This window comes from Gavia stellata, chromosome 16 (genome assembly GCF_030936135.1).
Source record: "Gavia stellata isolate bGavSte3 chromosome 16, bGavSte3.hap2, whole genome shotgun sequence".
NCBI lineage: Eukaryota > Metazoa > Chordata > Aves > Gaviiformes > Gaviidae > Gavia > Gavia stellata.
The window spans coordinates 7237680-7255154 of record NC_082609.1 but is presented as its reverse complement, the minus strand read 5'-3'; the positions used below and the strand labels follow the sequence as shown (position 1 = coordinate 7255154).

At 53.6% G+C, this 17475-nt stretch overlaps 1 protein-coding gene across 1 annotated transcript in view; it reads left to right on the top strand.

The window, feature by feature from the left end:
• The window catches only part of FAT2 (FAT atypical cadherin 2), a 46261-nt gene extending 36151 nt beyond the window's left edge, over nt 1-10110 (top strand). Inside the window, exons 20-23 of the mRNA XM_059825385.1 lie at nt 3079-3520; nt 6044-6197; nt 8154-8746; nt 9578-10110. Coding sequence (XP_059681368.1) covers nt 3079-3520; nt 6044-6197; nt 8154-8746; nt 9578-10110 — 1722 coding nt within the window. The remainder of the gene's footprint in view (nt 1-3078; nt 3521-6043; nt 6198-8153; nt 8747-9577) is intronic.
• The last annotated feature ends 7365 nt before the right edge of the window (nt 10111-17475 follow it).

Sequence of the window (17475 nt, the reverse complement as noted above, 5' to 3'; positions counted from 1 at the left end):
AGCTTGCTTCTCCATCTCTCTCTTATACCACACCTCTCAGAGCAAAGAGTTTAGCAGGTGGAATTTTCCCTAGACCAGTCTGCTTCTATTGTAGCAAAGGGCAAACTTCCCCCCAGACTTTACGAGTTGAGTCAGACTCCCACTAAGCACACAAACCGTTTGTCAGAACACATTATGGCTCAATCCTATGGCCACCAAGAGGAGGCAGCTGCATTGAGCTAGAGGTTTGGGGTACCAGGGTTGAGATGAGGAGGGCACAGATGAGCTCTGAGAATGGGAATGATATCACCAGCCTTTACCTGCACCACAGAGCCTGCATCTAATCAAACGGACCTCAAATTAAAGGTCCTTTACAGTAATGAGAGAACAGAAAAAACAGGAGTCTTAAATGCTATTTCTCAACACACCCCCCCATTCTTTTCAACAACTTTCTTTGGGTGGTTTCACTGTTTAAGACACCTGCAGAGCCAGGAACATTTCAGTCTGATCACTCTCCTCCTCTGGCTGCACATGGAATTGACTCAGCATGCAAAGATCATCTCCCTCTTCCACTTTGGCAACAGGAGGAAAGCAGCAGATGACTAAAGATTAGGGGGTTTGAATATTCCTCATCAATTAAAATCAGCCTAACTGGAGACCAAGATCATAGGACATACTTACCAGCTTACAGAGATTTGTCCCTGAGACTAATCACGTTGAGATCTGCACGCTGTAACCTATCTGGAAGTGTTCATCCTGTCCCTGAATTCCCTCATCTCTTCTCATGGTTTCACAACCCCATCTTCCTATTTTGAAATACTTTTCTTTCCACTGTTATAAAAGACCCACACAGACAGGGAGCTGTACAGCAGCCAACGCCCAGTGACCTGCCCATATTGCAAGCTCCTGCTGACAACAGCCATCGCTCCTTAAGAGCAAGAGCAGAGAAACCTCATCCATATATCCTGTACCCATCTCCAAGAGTGACTTTAAGTTGTGTTGTAAAGGGCTGATGAGAAAAACTTAGCTTCTCAAGAAGGGTCTCTAGTTTTCTGCCATGTGTCTGGGAAGGAGAGTCTCCAAGTAGTTCAGCAGAAGGAGTCCAGCACTCAGGATGGTGCTCAGAAAGGATGAGATGGCAGGAAGCTCTACTGAGCCAGGCCCAACATATAGTCAAGGGAGAAAAGACTCATTTTTGATGGAGTTCAGTGTGCCCATGATCTGCTGTACACAGATGTCTCCACAAGCTTTTCAATAAGAAACATTCATAAAGCCCCCACCATAAAGTTGCCTGTGAATAATTTTTTCCCTGACTTACTTTGTTAACAATATCTCAGGGATCAAACCTTTTCTAGACCATCTGGCCTTAAAAAAAATGAAGAAATCCCTCAAGATTTTAAGCTTTGTGGACTGCAGTACTCTAGGCATGAGCTAAAGCTTTGAAAGAATCATAATTGATGGTTTGTAGATTTGGTGAAGAGGATGAGTTCTCCCAAGGGCATGCATATCATCACCCTTCCAATCACTAAGCTCTCCTGATGTTCAGAAATAGGATGCAGCAAGAGGATGGCAAACCAGGCAAGCTGGAAAAGACTTGGCAGTCTGTCAGTTCTTGCTCCAGGGAATTGAGTTCTCAGCTGTCTCCCAGCCCCAGAAATTGATAAGCCAAATCTACACACCCATCTGAAGTGAAATCATGTTTCTCCAGATAAAGTGAAGTGACAAAGTTCTCTGGTGCACTTGCCAATTGTGCAAAGAGATTTACACACATGTTGCCCTGAGGCCCTTCCATGGCATGTGCCAGCTGCATCTAGTTCTTCCTTCAGCAGTTGCTCTCTCCTCCCACTGGGACTTATTTATACCATGGACTTCTCTAAGAGTTAACTGTTGTCCTGCTCTGCTTTTTGACTCCTCCAGAGTAGCCCCATCATATCATATGTAGGTTCCTCTAGAGTTCAGTGTAGCCCATAAAGACTCCTAGCCTCTTCAAAGCATCACCACACCTCGCTGTCTCTAATACTCCCATGGAGATCTCTCTTGCCTGGCATGAATTGCTCGATGTTACATAGCAAGCTCTGCAGGTTTTCCATGAATGTTTCATTCCATCTCTTTTCTCCTTCTCCATAGGCTCTTGGCTTCTATGAGAGAGAGGTTTTATCAACAAAGCACTGGGGAGAAAAAGGTGAAAGAGAGGTTTACCCCTGACTTCACCCTGAAACAACACAGCTAACCTTTCCTTTCTCCTTCCTCCCCATGAGTTTTAAAGATGAATCTTGGGCCACAGATAGGAATTTCTGATATCCTAGTTTAATACAGAAGATACTGGTGTGGTTCACTTTTAGAAGCTCGGTATCTTGTCTCCCTCCCATCTGCTGGAGATCAAGGATCGGATTGCAACACCTATCAGCAGCTTTGGCCTGGCTTTCCAGCATGCTGGTTAAGAGCTGAGTACAACAGTAATTCCTTTCTCTGCCCCCCAACCCCTCCTTGCCTCCTCCAGAGAAAGCTGCCAGTGCTCCTCCTCATTGAGGTCCTTTCAGCACCCTCACCCATGCCAAAGGGGGAACTGTTCAGTGCCTTCCTCACCACTAACGAGACAGTGAGAACAGAATAAATGCCACGTGGCCCAGAACAAGAGTCCACCTGTGACTGGTGATGGAGTTACGGATAGTCTGAATACCAGGGCTCTGATTAGGCTCAGGAAGGGGGGAGAAGGGGTGAGCAGCTGCAGGAGCACGAACACATGGCTCTGCACCCTGTTACATGGAAAGATGAGCTTCCCTCCCTGCGCACTGATCAAAGGTTGCAGGGAAGGACCACAGGTGACGTTGTGTGAGAGATGATGGTGTTTTGGAAAATAAAGGAGGTTGCAGGCACTTAAACAGGCTTTAATTGATCCATGCAAAGCTTAATATGGGTGAAAGGGACTGCATTTGCCTAGCTGGTAATTCTTGGAGTCTGAAACTTGGGATTCATCTTGACTCTCGATGCTCAGGCAGGGAGAGAGGGGAACAAGCAGCAGGAGAGGTGTTGAAAGGCTCCATGAACAGCAGCCACCTGTATCACAGCTAACCATGACTTCTGGGACATGTTTTGCAGATGGTTAATGGAGTGCCTCAACTTGGGTACAGCTGCCGGGGGAACTACACCGGGAACCTCTCCTTCTCACGTTTTGTGAGCGATGGTGAATGGCACTCAGTCTTCCTGGAGGTGAAGAACACATCTGTCCGCCTCCTCATCGATGGGCTGGGAAATGCCTCTCTCCAGCTGCCAGCGACCTGTAGGATCTCCCAGGGCAGACGAGACTTACTTTTTGGGGGCCTCCGGCAGCCACTCCAGTTCCAGAGAGTCACACGGGGGTTCAGGGGCTGCCTGGACGTGGTTGCAATCAACGGCAGAGAAGTGGTTCTCCTGCCTGGGAAAGGGCAATCAAAGGAAGTCATGGAGGAGGTGGGAATAAAGCAGTGTTGCTCCCCCACCGGTGCCTGCAGCAGCAACCCATGCCTCAACAACGGGATGTGCTCTGAAACTCATGGAGGAGGTACGTGAATATCCCATGCAGAGCAATAAGTAATGAGGGGAGGGAAAGATGCAACCTCTTCATTCATCGCTATGCGAGGGTCTGCTCCAGAGGAGAATCAGAGGTCCCCTGTCCTGGGGGACCTCAAGTGATAGCTGACTCAGTGCAGCAGCAGCTGGGGGGTGTGAGATCATCATGCTGGCTCTCATCAGCGGACCATGGCCCAGAGGGCAGGAGGGTGTTTCTAAGGAACGTGCATGACCTAGGAGAGCGCAGTGTTGCCAAACACTCAAATGCAAATAGAAATTCCACGCACCCCTCTACATCCTCTTTGCTTAAGGAGCCATTAGTGAGGCTGGAATCGGGCAAGATGGGATCATGCAGCGATGGTATCTGGGCAGAAACAAGCCAAGATCTTAGTCTATTCCCACTGCAGTCAGTGACTCCCCGGGGCTATGGGAAGGGATATGGGAAAACCGTAAGCTCAAATCCAAGAATCTCAGGCTAACGCGGGGTGCACATGTTCAACCAAGGTTTGATACCAGGCTTTTCCCAAGACAGTCTCACCCCTGCCCTGTTCCTTCCATCAGAGGGTCTCCCCGCAGCAAGCTGTGTCACAGGGACAGGGCTAGTTTGCAGTGGCCTCAGGGGGAGAAACCGCTCCCAGCCATGTCCACCCTTGTGTCACTGCCCTCCACCCGCGTCCCAGCTTCCAGCACAGTGGGGCTGCGCCCCATAACGCCCTGTCTATTGAGACAGATACCATCTGCGCTTTGGCACTTTCTTGGAGCAGAGGGGTGCTTTCCAGGCTGCTGCGTGGGGCAGGAGCTCCTACCACAGCTCTGTGCTCTTTGGGGCCATTGCCAAAGCCCACACCCTGCCCGGCGAGCAAGCGAGGATGGAGGAGGGAGCACACCTCCTCCTGCCCTGCCCGCAGCCTCTGGGAACAAGATTCCCAGCCCTGTCGACTCAGCAGCTGCCTGGTTCAGGTGAACTTGTTTGACATGAGGTGCATCTAAACTGAACAGTTAGCCTGGCTGGCACTCGCACCTCAGCCTTACTCTTGAGATCCTCCGCACAGAAAACCCCTCTGGCTGGGCTGGAAGGGGCTCAAAGCCCATGAGGTGAAAACTCATCTCTGCTCTAAGTCAAGGCATCACCTGCTTGCTTTGCAGAAAGCATACAATGGGAGGAGGAAAATCACTCCTTCGTTAATAATCCAATAGTCATCCAGTGCCCTTCCCATAGTTTCCTTCCAAGGTGATCAGCTTCTCATGCAAATGGCCCAACTGCCCAGGAAAGAGCCTGTGAGGCATGGCCCTAGGCAGAAACATGCAGTACACGACTGCAGGGAAGGGGTTGCTCAAGGGTCGTTTAGTTTGTGAGGCTATCCTCGGTGCTTGGCTTTCTTGAGCGTTGTGGGCTCGCTCCTGGAGACCACGAGCATGCAGCGCAAGTTTATGCAAAACTCTGCCCAGGGATCTCAGGCGTGGGATTGCATGCACAGGCAAAGACACGTCTGTGCAAGCGAGCCCGGGTAAGCCACGTGGCCGCGTGAGAACTCATCTGTGCAGAAAGGGTCAAAGCCAGACCAGCCACCACATCAGCCACAGCGCTCAGGACCACAGGTGCAAACACACGTGAACCCCCACATCCAGGAACACGTGTGTTTGGGCACATGTAGCCCTACAGGCAATGTCCAGCACCTGCTGCACAAGCATCAGCACGTCCCTGTTGTACAACCACTAGCACACATGTGGAAACAGGTCTGCATTTGTTCAGTTTGTGCTCTAAAGCAGGGAAGTTTAGCTTGTGGACGAGTAGCAAAGACTTTTCAAGCATGCTGCGAGGTGGAAATTCTGAGCTTCCCGAACAGCACCACCAGCCGAGTGACTAGCAGGAGCTCAGCACAGCCAGGGACATTCCCATGCTTAGGGCTACACTAAACAGCAGCCAAAAACTCAAACAGCAGCAGCCCCCTCCAAGTCCCCGGGTTTCTCTCTGGCTGCGACCAGACACCTCCTGTAGGCAAGAGAAACCCAACATGTTGAGACAGGCACTTCATACCACAAGAACTCGCAGAACCAAAGACTTCAGAGAACAATAAGTTACAGAGAACTGCATTTAGCAGAGTCAGAAACTGTGAATCAGCCAGCCAGGCTCCCCTTCTTTTAACCTGAATTTGTCCCCCAGCTTCTCCATGCAATAAAGCTGTGCCCTGAATACATCCCTGGCAGGAGAGCGTCTGCATCAGGAGAGGACAGGCTTGACTTGTTGCTTAAATAGCTCTCTAGTGCCATTGCATTGCCGCAGAGTAGCCAGACAGCCTCCAGCAACTGCTCCAGGTCCTGTAACGTACCCACCAGCCCTCCGTAAATGGCTTGGGTGCCCCACAGCACCTCCTGCGGCAGCAAGTACCTATGCTTAGGTAGCTGGATTGAGCCCTCTGTGGGTGCCATCCACACCAGGCACGGCTCCTCCCTGCTCTTGCTAGTTCTTCCACATGGATACAGTCTCTTCATGGCACTGTCTCACCCTCTCCAGGTTACACCTGCATCTGCCCCGGGCTGTTTTCTGGCGAGCACTGTGAACTAGGGGACAGTCCCTGTGAGTCCAAGCCCTGCCTGCATGGGGGAACCTGCACCCTTTCCGCCACTGGCTACTCCTGCCACTGCCCTGACTGGTACCTGGGCGAAAGGTAAGGTCTGGGCAAGCTTTGGGACAGGTGATCTCCCATGGTGGGCTGAAAACATGACGTCTGCCAATGAGCATTGCACATTTCTGGAGCTCACCAGGCGCGCTGGATTTAAGTGCACATTGAATGTACCTGAGCATTGCAGCAGGGAAGCGTCCGAAGGCAGAGCTGACCAGACTGGGGCATAAATAGCTCTGCCATCATGTGGTCGTTGCCCCTCTGTGCCCATCTCCTCTGAGCAGGAGGAAAAAAAAATAAAATCTCCTATCCTCACAGATGCTTTGAATGCCTGCAGATGCTATGCTTGGTGCAGGTTCAAAGCCTCTCCTGGCGAAGGGAGAGTCTCTCCCCACACACTGCTCCTCCCCACGGCGTGTTCTGAGCTCCGCTGCGATGGTGGCATCACCCTCCTCGAGGCCAGGGCTGCCTGGGAGCAAGGTGTGGGCAGGCACTGCTCTGGGTGGCAGGAGCATGCCCTGAGGCTGGGGGGAGGCGGGCTAGCAAAGTTGCAAGCTGCACCCTCCCTTAGTAGCTGGGACACCCACCCTGGGTGCTACAGGGGCTGTTTCTGCCCAGGACCAGCTCTGCAGGGCTCACCCAGGGGGAATTTCTGTCCCAGGTCACAGCCACGATTCATCCAATTCAAAGCGCAGCTCAGGATAGTGGGCTCTGCTGAAAAGCAAGTGCAGGATGCCATTCCCCCTCTCCTGTCAGATAGCTTACGGATCCCCATTATCAGGAGGTGTTAGAGTGTTTGGCTTTGGCCCCAAACCCTATGGCTCATATCACTTTGAAGTTCTCACCATCAGTGTTACAGCTTGGATACACTTCCCCTATATGAAATGTAGCACACGCTTGCCAAATATCTGCAGCTAGAGAATTAACCCAGGCCCAGAGCCTGTTCCACTGCTCAGCATTACCCAGCACAGCCATGCACTCCCCCAGCCCACCTCCCTGCCTCCAGCCCAGCCTGGTGAGAGATGCCCAGCACAGGCTCAAACAGCATCACCTCCAGTCCATCCTTCTGCCTTAGTCATTTAGCCAGGATGAACACTGGTCCTTTGAATCAATGCAAAGACAGAAATTATTCGTGCAATTCTTGGAATAAAAATATGTAGTTGAGCATTAGGTGGCAGTGTAATATCTGAAATCACCGGTCGTCCAGCCGGAGCCTGTGGGTGCATGTTGCACACACCAGCTCACACATCCTAAAACACTAAGAAACAAGAGGACCCCAAACCTCACAGAGTTTGTTCAGTAACAAGAAAAAAAAAAAAAAAAAAGGAAGGAAAGCCAACAAGGCATTGCATATTCCCCCTACCATGGGGAGATCATTAGTATTGGAAGGAAAGGTCCCCTGTGCTGTTGGGGACTGTTTAGCTTGCATGGGGTGGAGCAGGACAGAGTATCAGAAATTCAGTCTCAGTTCTGCAGAAGCTCCATAAAATGCCAAAAAAGCCTCTCCAACAAGGATGCCCATTCACCAGTTTTCAGGCTAGGTGTTCCCCAAATGTTTGCTGCAACCTGCAGACATCCCCAGATCACCCTGAGACTCCACAGAGCCTGGAGGACATGTAAGATTTCAGAAGAGGTTAACACATCTTAGACTGACCCTGGGCTCCCTAATGTAACAGGATGGGAGCATCTGACTATGCAGTATTAGCCCTAGAAACTCCAAATACTCCTCTGAGGCAGGAAGCCCCCCATTTTAATTTGCTGCATATGACTGAAAAATAGGAGCATCCTGTGAAACACTGTCTCCTGAAAAGCGTCATTTTATACTCCAGGATCATGGTCCTCTGCCAGGAGAGGCATGTAGCACAAGTCTAGCAAGAGAGGGAAAGCAGACCAGGATGCAGCATCCTTGGCTGGCGTAAGTCAGAGCCCTGAATAGGATTATGCAGTTTTAGCTTCATCCCCAGGCTAACGGTGGTTGTCTCCATCCTGTCCCCACCGCAGGTGCGAGAAGCTGGCCGAGGAGTGCCAAGACAACCCATGCCGAAACGCAGGGCGCTGCGTGAGCAACCAGGGCTCCATCCATTGCATTTGCCCATCAGATTACCAGGGGAACTACTGCACACAGCCCATCATCACCCCCGCCATCGTGCCCACGCAGTGGGCGGTGGGCCCCGAGGAGATCGCGGAGATCGTAGCCGGCGTGCTGGGGGTGGCCATCCTCACCGCAGCCTTCGTGCTCATCCGCAAGCACTACCGCCACCGGGCCAAGGCACACAAGCCCGTGGCCCGGGAGGACCCCGACCTGCTCTCCAAGAGCGAGTTCTCCAAGAGCGTGGGTGTGGGCACCCAAGCTGTGCCACCCATTGAGCTCAACATCCTCAGCGATACAGCACACAACAACCTGGACCGGGCCACGCCGGAGCAGCGCAAACCCACCAGCACCCCTGAGTTTGTCACCTTCAACTCGACCAACGCCCCAAAGCATCGGGGCACCATTGTGTGCAGCGTGGCACCCAACCTGCCCCCCGCTGCACCCCCCTCCAACTCTGACAACGAGTCCTTCATCAAGTGCACCTGGGCCAGGGAGGAGATGGGTCAGTAGCCACAGCTTTTTCTTGCTCTTACACATCCCTCTTCCCCCTGTGAAATGCATTGAAGGTTTGCAAACAGGAGGGACCAACGGCATTGGTTAAAGACAAGCAAAGCACGGGCAAATGCTGCATAAGCCCTGCTCTAAGTCCTTCATTGGCTTTTCCCTCCCTGCTTACCAGTACATCCCAGTTTTCAGCTTTAACCTGCTCGGTCTCGTACACAATCAACAGGGAAACCATTAATGCATAGCCTGGATTCCCACATATGCTAGCTTAAAAGACCCCATAAAAGAGAATAATGAAGCTAAGGGGAAAAAAATTAAGAACCTAAAAGTCAGCGTGAGTTTTAGTGTAGGCATTTGCATGAATGCTCCTAGGCAGAGGGATCACACCCTCAGGGAAACACCTTGCATGGCTCCGGACAGCAAGGTTACTGCTTTCTCCCCGTGCAGGAGTTCATCGCCAAATGATGCTGTTAGACGAGACTTCACCAGAGTAAATACAGGGAAAGAGAGAGATCCAGCGGATCAATTGCTCTGCCCCGTCCCTTCATTATGCAAGCTTCTTGCATCCAGATGGCGTGATGAAGTGTGTCTTTTGGATGCTAGAGCAGGGGATGTGCTGCTGGGAACAGTGCCATGGCACAGCCAGGGGTGCCCTCAGGTGCCCTCAATTCCCAAAGCAGCAACTACCACTCCCCTGTCCTCACATCTCCTCTCTTCCCTGGTCTGCCACATCTCCTGCAGGCTCAGAGTCTACAGAAGGAATTAGCGGGAGGGCAAAAGGGGGAAAACAACAGCTCGAACTGCAGCTAACACAACTCTTTTATTCCAGTCTACCCAGCAGAAACAACCTACTGGCCCCCGCGGTACCTGTCATCAGATGTCCAGGAATATTCCCACTACGAGATCATTCAAGGCCCCCCTGCGTCCTCCTCCCACCCTCCTCTCCCCCCACCGCCCCCTCCGCCAGCGGACACGGAACCGGTCGCTCTTTACGGGGGCTTTCCCTTCCCACTGGACCAGAGCAATAAGCGGGCCCCCATCCCGCCCCGCTACAGCAACCAGAACCTGGAGGACTTCTTGCCACTCAGCCCCGTAGACACGGGAGCCTCCCAGTGCCAGAACGAATATACGGCCATCAGCTACTACCCAGCCCAGCTGGTGCAGGGCGAGGGCATCCCGTACCAGCCCGACCCCGGCTACAAGCGGGTGAGCATGCGCCTGAGCGTGGCCCAGCCCTCCTACGCGGACTGCGAGGTGGGCCACCAGCCCAGCATCCGAGCCCAGCCCCTTCCACCCCCCAACTACGAGGGCTCCGACATGGTGGAGAGCGACTACGGGAGCTGCGAGGAGGTGATGTTTTAACAGGGGGCTCGTCCTCAAGATGAGAAGTGCATATCCACGCAGAACAGTGTGCAGGGGGCTGGCACGTGCCACTGAAGGGAGGCTTATGTGTGTGTCCCCCCCCAGCTTGCGGCATCTCCCCCTGCACGGCTGGGTTGTAATTTGGCTGGATCTTTCCCCCCGCTGCCCTCCACAGCGCTCGTGCTGCAAACGGAGGGGAAATACTCCAGCCACTGCCGGGACACGGAGGATGCTCCTCAGATGCCAATGACTAACCTGCCTCCTTGCCAAGGGGACTTCCTCCAACACCGCGCAGGACCAAAGCGTGCCACCTCCTCCCACCCTGGGCTCCCTTGCCACAGGGATGAGGAGGAGGAGGAGGAGGGCAAGCACTGCTGGCATGGCAGCAGTTGTGGTGGAGAAGGTGCAAAAGGACTAGTGATGCACAGCCTGGGAGTGCCCCAGGTGGAATAGCAGAGGCTCCCTGCGCCCAGCTCTGGCTCCGAGGGCTTGCATTGAGCCAACAGTTTGCCCAGTGGAATGGGATCAGCTGGTGCAAACCCTCTTCCACGTCTGCTCCCTGACACAGGGAGAGAGATGAGGGAATGCAGCTGGTCCCATCAGCACATCCCTCACTTGGCCAACAGAAGTCCAAGAAAAAAAAAAAAAAAGAGTTAATTTCTGTAGAAAAAACAAGCAACAAGCTTCGTTGCACCAGCAACCACCCACAGACTCAAATCAGTGCAGCTAGCAGCGAAGCAAGACCCCTGCCCAGTTGGGCTGCACACGCAGGAGTAAGGGGGAGCCTGCCCCGAGGATGCAAGCACAGACGTGTCCCTGCGGCTGTCATGGTCCCATGTTGAACACAGCGGTACACGGTCCTGCCACCCAGCTGGGGCTCCCCGGTGTATCCCAGAAAGACTGGCCAGCACCGCTTGGTATCTCCTACCCGAGACAGGGCACCGAGGCTTTTGAGCGTGGGTTTGCCTGTATGTCCTCGTGCTTGGAAATGTATCGTTTCTTCATGAGAGATTTTCTTTGGTTGGTCGTTTGATGTAACTTTTTTGTTGTTGATTTTTGGAAAGTATTAAAAGAGTTTGGATTTTTTTACTATTATGATTTTATTCGATAACTCAGGGATTCCCTTGTAAATAGGACATCCCTGCCGAGCTCCAGCCAAGGGCAGCCCAGGGAATAAAAGCTTATTTTGGACACCAGCACCCCTAGCCTCTTGAGCCTTCAGAAGAGTACCAAGACAACAAGTTCAACGCATCTTTGAGGATCCTATAATGGCCAGAGGAAGGAGGCAGACCCACGGTAGCCTGCCTCGCTTCAGGAAGGCACGAGCCTCCCATATCTGTTAGCTCAGGAGCAAAGGGGTTGAAAGGACCCAAATCGAAGCCCTACCTTGATTCTCATCCCCAACCAAACACACTTGGGAAAACAGAAATTCATCTCACTTCCAAAAGTAAAGCCACAGCACTTAGGGAGATGACTATCACCCAGTTAACCTGGAAAACACACCTGACTCAAGCATATCTGCAGAGAGGTCCCCAAAACGCCCAGCACGGGCTCTGTGGGACACAGCAGCCAGCCCCAGCACCTGTAGACCCCACCTGCAGCCCCACTCCCCTGCCCAAGCATCCCCAGGGCATCAGGGCTGCTTGCCGCTCCTCCAGCACCCACCCCACAGCCCCCCAAAGCACTCCCTGTTTTACCTCTCAAAGCTCTCATGCACTTTGGCAATTCTTTTTTCACTAAAAACTGCAGGCTCGTCACTGCTGTCACTCCCCTGCACATGCCGGGCAGCCTCCTCTGGAAGAGCTCGCCGTCAGCTGGAGGGCACGATCCATCTCAGAGTTTCCCCAGCAACACCTGATGACATCACTAAAGCCCAGCAATGCTTTGAGTGTCAGTGATGTCATTAGCCATCACCATGGAGATGGCAGAGGGAGGACTGGGGGAGCAGTGCCTCCAAGGGCCAACATCGGCAGGGGGAAAAGTGCTGCATGGGCCAAGTCACCCCAACAGTGACCGATGAGAGGGGACCGTCCCAGCCCGGGGCAGTGCCTGAGTGTCCCCTGCCCGGAGATCAGCCTGCTCCGGGGAAAGGCGGGACCCCAGCTGCAGGCTGCTGCTCCAGCAGCCCCCGACTCTGCAACCTGCACCCCCGAAGGGGACCCCTCAGGGCCAGCCCCATGCTGAGGCAGAAGGGCACTTTGCAAGGCCTGATGCCACGGATGAAGGGCACTGTTTTTGCAGATGCTCCCAGAGCAAATGAACTCCCCAGCCCAGACGTGGGCAAACGCTGAGCTCCTCCTGGCTGCGGCGGAGCTTGACTAGCCAGGGATTGCCCTGGGACCCCAGTAGCTGGGATGCAGGCAGGGAGGGTCTCTGCCTGCACCCTGCAGTGCCCCAAAAACACTCCCGGGGGGGTCCACAGGGTGCCCTAGAGCAAAGGAGAGGTTCTGGAAGGGGAAAGGAGGAAGCAGGCAAGCCCCACGAGCTGCAAACTTTGGGGTCGGGCTTGGAGGGATGTTTCCTCCCTGCTCCTCTTCCTCCTCCTCCGGGGAAGGCAGCCTGGAGCGGCTGCCAGCCCTGCACGGCCCCGGCATGGAGGGGAGCGCGGGGAAGGGGAACCTCTCAGCTGGCTGGCGGGGGGACACGCCACCCTACCCCGCCTGGGCGCTCACCCTGCTCACCTCACACTCATCGTCACCATCGCGGGTGACGGCTTGGTCATCACCTCCGTCCTCAAGAACAAGAAGCTGCGGAAGGCAGGCATCACAGGTGAGCCTGACCCACAGCTGGCCTGCAAAGAGCTCCACGTGTCAGTTTGGAAAAGCTCCCTCCTAATCCTGTACTGTTTGTTCTTCTGCAGCAGCAGCACAACTGCAAGGAAATGGGAGGTTGTAAGCACAAAATCCTGTTTGCAGTGGTGGAACAAAGTATTTTGACCCCCAGATAACCTGCCCAACGTTCTTTGCCGTCCTTTCCCATTGCTATTGCACTCTGCTTGCCCCACAGAACACGAGGCCTCATGCTCAGCTGGTGGCAGCAGCTGGAAGGGCAAGACCCCTCTTCCAAGGTCCTCAGAGAATCATGCGGGACGGAGCACCTTCTCACCTTTCCCTTGCCACACTTTGCCCAGAGATGCATATATGTTGGCTGCACACGAGCATCAAGCAGTTGTGCCATTGCCCAGATGGCAATGGAGAAATACTAGTAAAACACCACTCAGTTATTCAGCAGCCCTGTTGGGAAGATGCCGGCATGCTATGCTGGAGCGAGGGAGTAGCATGGTGGTGGGTATCAGCTCATCCTGTGTGTCTGTAAGCGCGTTATACAGCAGTTGAAAGGAAATACAGGCGGTACAAGTGGGGACACCTCAGAGCACTAACACACAGGGGCAGGAAGGGACATCATGCAATTTTTTGCTCACAACAAGGACCCGAGCATCATCTGGGAGCCCCGAACCACTGTTTGGGTGCAGTAGGTGGGTGCACACAGAGGTTTGCTTCAGACTCCCCAGACATCTTCCCAGCCAAGGGGGAAGCCACATTCTCCCCCCGTGGCAGCCAAGCACCTATGGCCGACGGGGTGGGACAGCTTCACAGTAAATTCATGCAGCCCCAGTTCACCTGTTCCTCATTTGTTGCTCCTAAGAGCAAAGACATGTGAAATCTCCTGTTTGCTCACTCTCCCCAGACCAGAATAAAACAGAAGTAATTTCTTGAAATGCTCTCGTTGCATTTTTGCTACAGCAGCACTAGGAACACAGGGTTGTGCCTGGGAGGTTCAGAAGGACCGGTCCATACAGCAGCACTCCCAGGCACCAGTGAAGGGGTATTTCTGAGTCTTAAATACCCACCACACCCCATCCCCAAAATCATCAGTGTTACACTTCCCACCAACCCCATCCCACAAAACCACTCCCCCAGGACTTACTCACTCAAGCCTCAACTTTTTGGCTTTCTCTCTACTGCTGGGTGCCTTAGTGCTGAACTGGGGGAGGGCACACAAGAAAGGGCACAAACACAGGGAGACTTGGGACACCCACATAGACCAGCAGATGGGAAAAAACCTGCTATTCACATGCCCTTCTAGGACCAAAATCAGGGAAGAGGGGTTGTATTTGGGACACGCTCACTGGGGCATTCTCACTGGACAGCCCAGATGCGAACTGGAACCAGCCCCACAGCCAGCTGGCCTGGGAGCTGAGTTATCCCTGGATTTGCAAGGGAATACAGCCTCCTTCTTTAAGACCCAGCTCTGCTCAGCAGAAATCAGTCCCCGCCTGGATTAGGACCAATATTTTAACTGTTTGGTTCTACTTCATAAAGCCATCTCAACACCTTCATCCTAAAAGAGCACAATCCCTGCACATAAATTTGGGCGCATAATTCCTAAGCTCAGACGCCAGTGGGTTGTATGGAGAAACAAGGGAGAGATCCTGGGGCAGGTGTGAGACTAAAAAGAGCTTTTTTTGTAGTGCCAAGAGTTGCTTCAGGCTGGAGAAGGTTGGAGGAGAGACCTCCCAAGGTCCCTGCCAGCCCCAATTGCCCTACAACCCTAAAGCACTTTGCAAACAGAGCACAGCAACATCTCTGCCGGGGCCAGGACCAGGGCTGCCTCTGGGCAGGGGCAGCACGAGCAGCAGGATAAGGGAAACCCACCAGTACAGCTCACACCACACTGCTCCAAGCCCCCACTCTGACCACGCAACATTTATGCTGCCCCAGCACCTTGGGCTGCAAATCCTGCCACCAGCTCCATGTCCCAAGCCAGGGACTCATCCCGCTCCCCAAAACACCCGAGGGGTACCACAGCATCCTACCTGCTGGCTCGAGGAGGGCTCGTCACACAGAGAGGCTGAGAAGGGGACAGCAGGATAGCCCCCCTCCTGCCTGAACTGCCAGCTGCAGGACAAGCATCGCCTGGCATGGCCAGACCTCCCACCACAACTGGGGTTAATCCCAAATTAAAGCCAGGGGAGGGAGCGCTTGGCTGCACTTGTGCAGGTCCCCAGTCAGGCTTTCCTCTGCCGAGGTGGACTTGTGAGCTTTGCAGATCCCGATGGCTATTTTTAATAAAACTCTAAATGCAGCCAGGTGCCCACAGCAGGCTCATCCCCTGTGCGCTGATGGGACACTGTGAAGAGCAGGTTGCCACTCCCAGGCTTGCTGGGGGAGCATTTTCTTCTGGCCAAAGGAAAAGATGGGGTTCACCTGCTCTGCCCCTGTTTCCTGCTCATAAACCCCCATTTCTGCCTTCGCTCTCTAGCATTTTCAGCAGAGCGGAATGGCACAAGCCCTGGCAGAGTGGTATCGCAGCGGAGACCCACCACTGCTGCTGGCTCAGGGCAGGTTTCCGAGGGCTCTGGGCAGGCTGTCACCCTGCTGGCTTCCCACCCTTGTTCAGCAACACGTTTCTCAGCAATGTGCACTGTTTTTTCCCATAAAGCGAACCCAAATTATTCTTCCCAGCATCAGAAGCAGCACAAGTAACAGTGATGATATTTTCCTTTAGACTTTTTAACTCCCTGGGGGTGCCTTGGCTGGCAGCCACAGCGCAGGGAGGGCAAGAGCAACAGAGATGATGCTTTGCTAAGTGACACCTGGGAAGGGGCAGCCTTTGCAAAGCCATTTCATGGAATGGGTGCAGCCCTGCAGCGCTCAGACCTTTGAAGAAAGGATGGCTGTGGAACCGGCCATGGTGACTCTCCGTGGTCAGAAGTACCCTGACCACCAGGAGCTGCCTGTGCTCAGCCGCTCCTCCCGCCCTGGGGTTCAGGTAGCCTCAGTTTCCCCTCCAGGGCCCACGCTCCCCATCAGTCTGCACACTTTAAAGATTGTGTGTCTGCCACAGCTTCAAGAGATGAACTTTTTTTAGCACTGATTTCCCAAACAGCCCCGCTAATGACACACCACAATGGCATGAATTATTCAGCAGCGTGAGCATAAGCCAAGCTGCAGCGATGCTGACGTGGCACCCAGCCATCTCTGAGCGTGGGCTGGCTTCTGCTCCTTTGATCTCTCCGGCAGATCAGCAGCAGCTCGGCATCCACCACGCTGCCGCCATCGGCACATGCCAGGCTCTTTTTTCAACTGCAGCCCCACTTTCAGCATAAACCAGGCTGCGGGGTCCCAGGATACAGCCAAGAAGCCAAGGCGCAGCTTTGGGGGGGGCAGAGAGAAGAGCCAAGCCCAGCGAGCCCATAAAGGCTCTGCCCACAACCTACTTGTACAAATGCATTCAGAAGAAAAATTCTGATTTTCAGAGCAGCAAAGCTGACAGACTTTTATTTGAAACCCTCAGCAGAAAGGGAAGTCTTCCATGCTGCTGCAGGGGTGGGAAAAGCACAGGGTCTGACCCCAGCTGCCTGCTGGGCTCCAGGTCTCCTGTTCTCCCACGGATGCCCCCTCCTCCCCAAGCCCTTGTACTTTGCAAAAAAAAAAGAAAAAAAAGAAAAAAACCCCAGAGACGAGGCCCAAAAGTTGTAGCAAGCCCACTGGTGTTAATGCCACACCGCTGCCCCATCCAGCCTGGCACATCCGAGTCCCCCTTGGAGACCCCCAGACCTGCTCCATGCCTGGCCCAGGCGCTGCCAGGTAGTTTTACACCTGCCTCGTGGAAGAGAAACCCCCATCTCACACCCCAGAGCCTTTTCACGTAAAAAATAGATCATATTTATTGATTAAAGAAAGATACATGATTCGGGTGCAGCACCAGCTCTTCCGCTGGGCAGCTACACACGCTGTACACTGACAATATCAATAGGCACAAGACATGTACATTAATCATTTCTATATTTACACAGACATTTCCTTGGTTACAGAGCAGCCTACGATACACAAGTGTCAAGTTTTCGTGTCCCTTGGGTCCTATGTCAACTCCTTCTGGCTCAGCAGAGCCCCTCACACCACGTGCCCCACCAGCACATCTGGCCCCACCTCCGTACACCCCCTGCGCACCCCGGCAGAAGTGAAGAATTGCCAAAAATGTTTAATGCTGCTGTGATATCCCAGTCTCCTGGGAAATGAGGTCTTCACCACTGGTTGCAAAGTGAATTGGATGCTACGTGCCCCGCCAGCAAACCCACTGATGCCCAGTGCCGGGCTGGGGACAGAGCCTGTCACACAGCTGTCACCCAAAACATGGCCAGCCTTCTTGTGGGGTACTGACAGAGCTGGGGGCAAGCATCAGATGTCCCCTGCTCCTCACAGCATGCCCTCCTCTGCCGAGGGTGACATTTCTGCACCCAAACCCAACCCCAAGGGGCCACGCCAGGGTCAGTACACAGCAATGGACGTGAATATTGCACTTTTCCTGTCCGTGGCGTGCGCTCCCAGACCTGGGTGTTTGCTCTCTGCCCCCCCCAGTGTC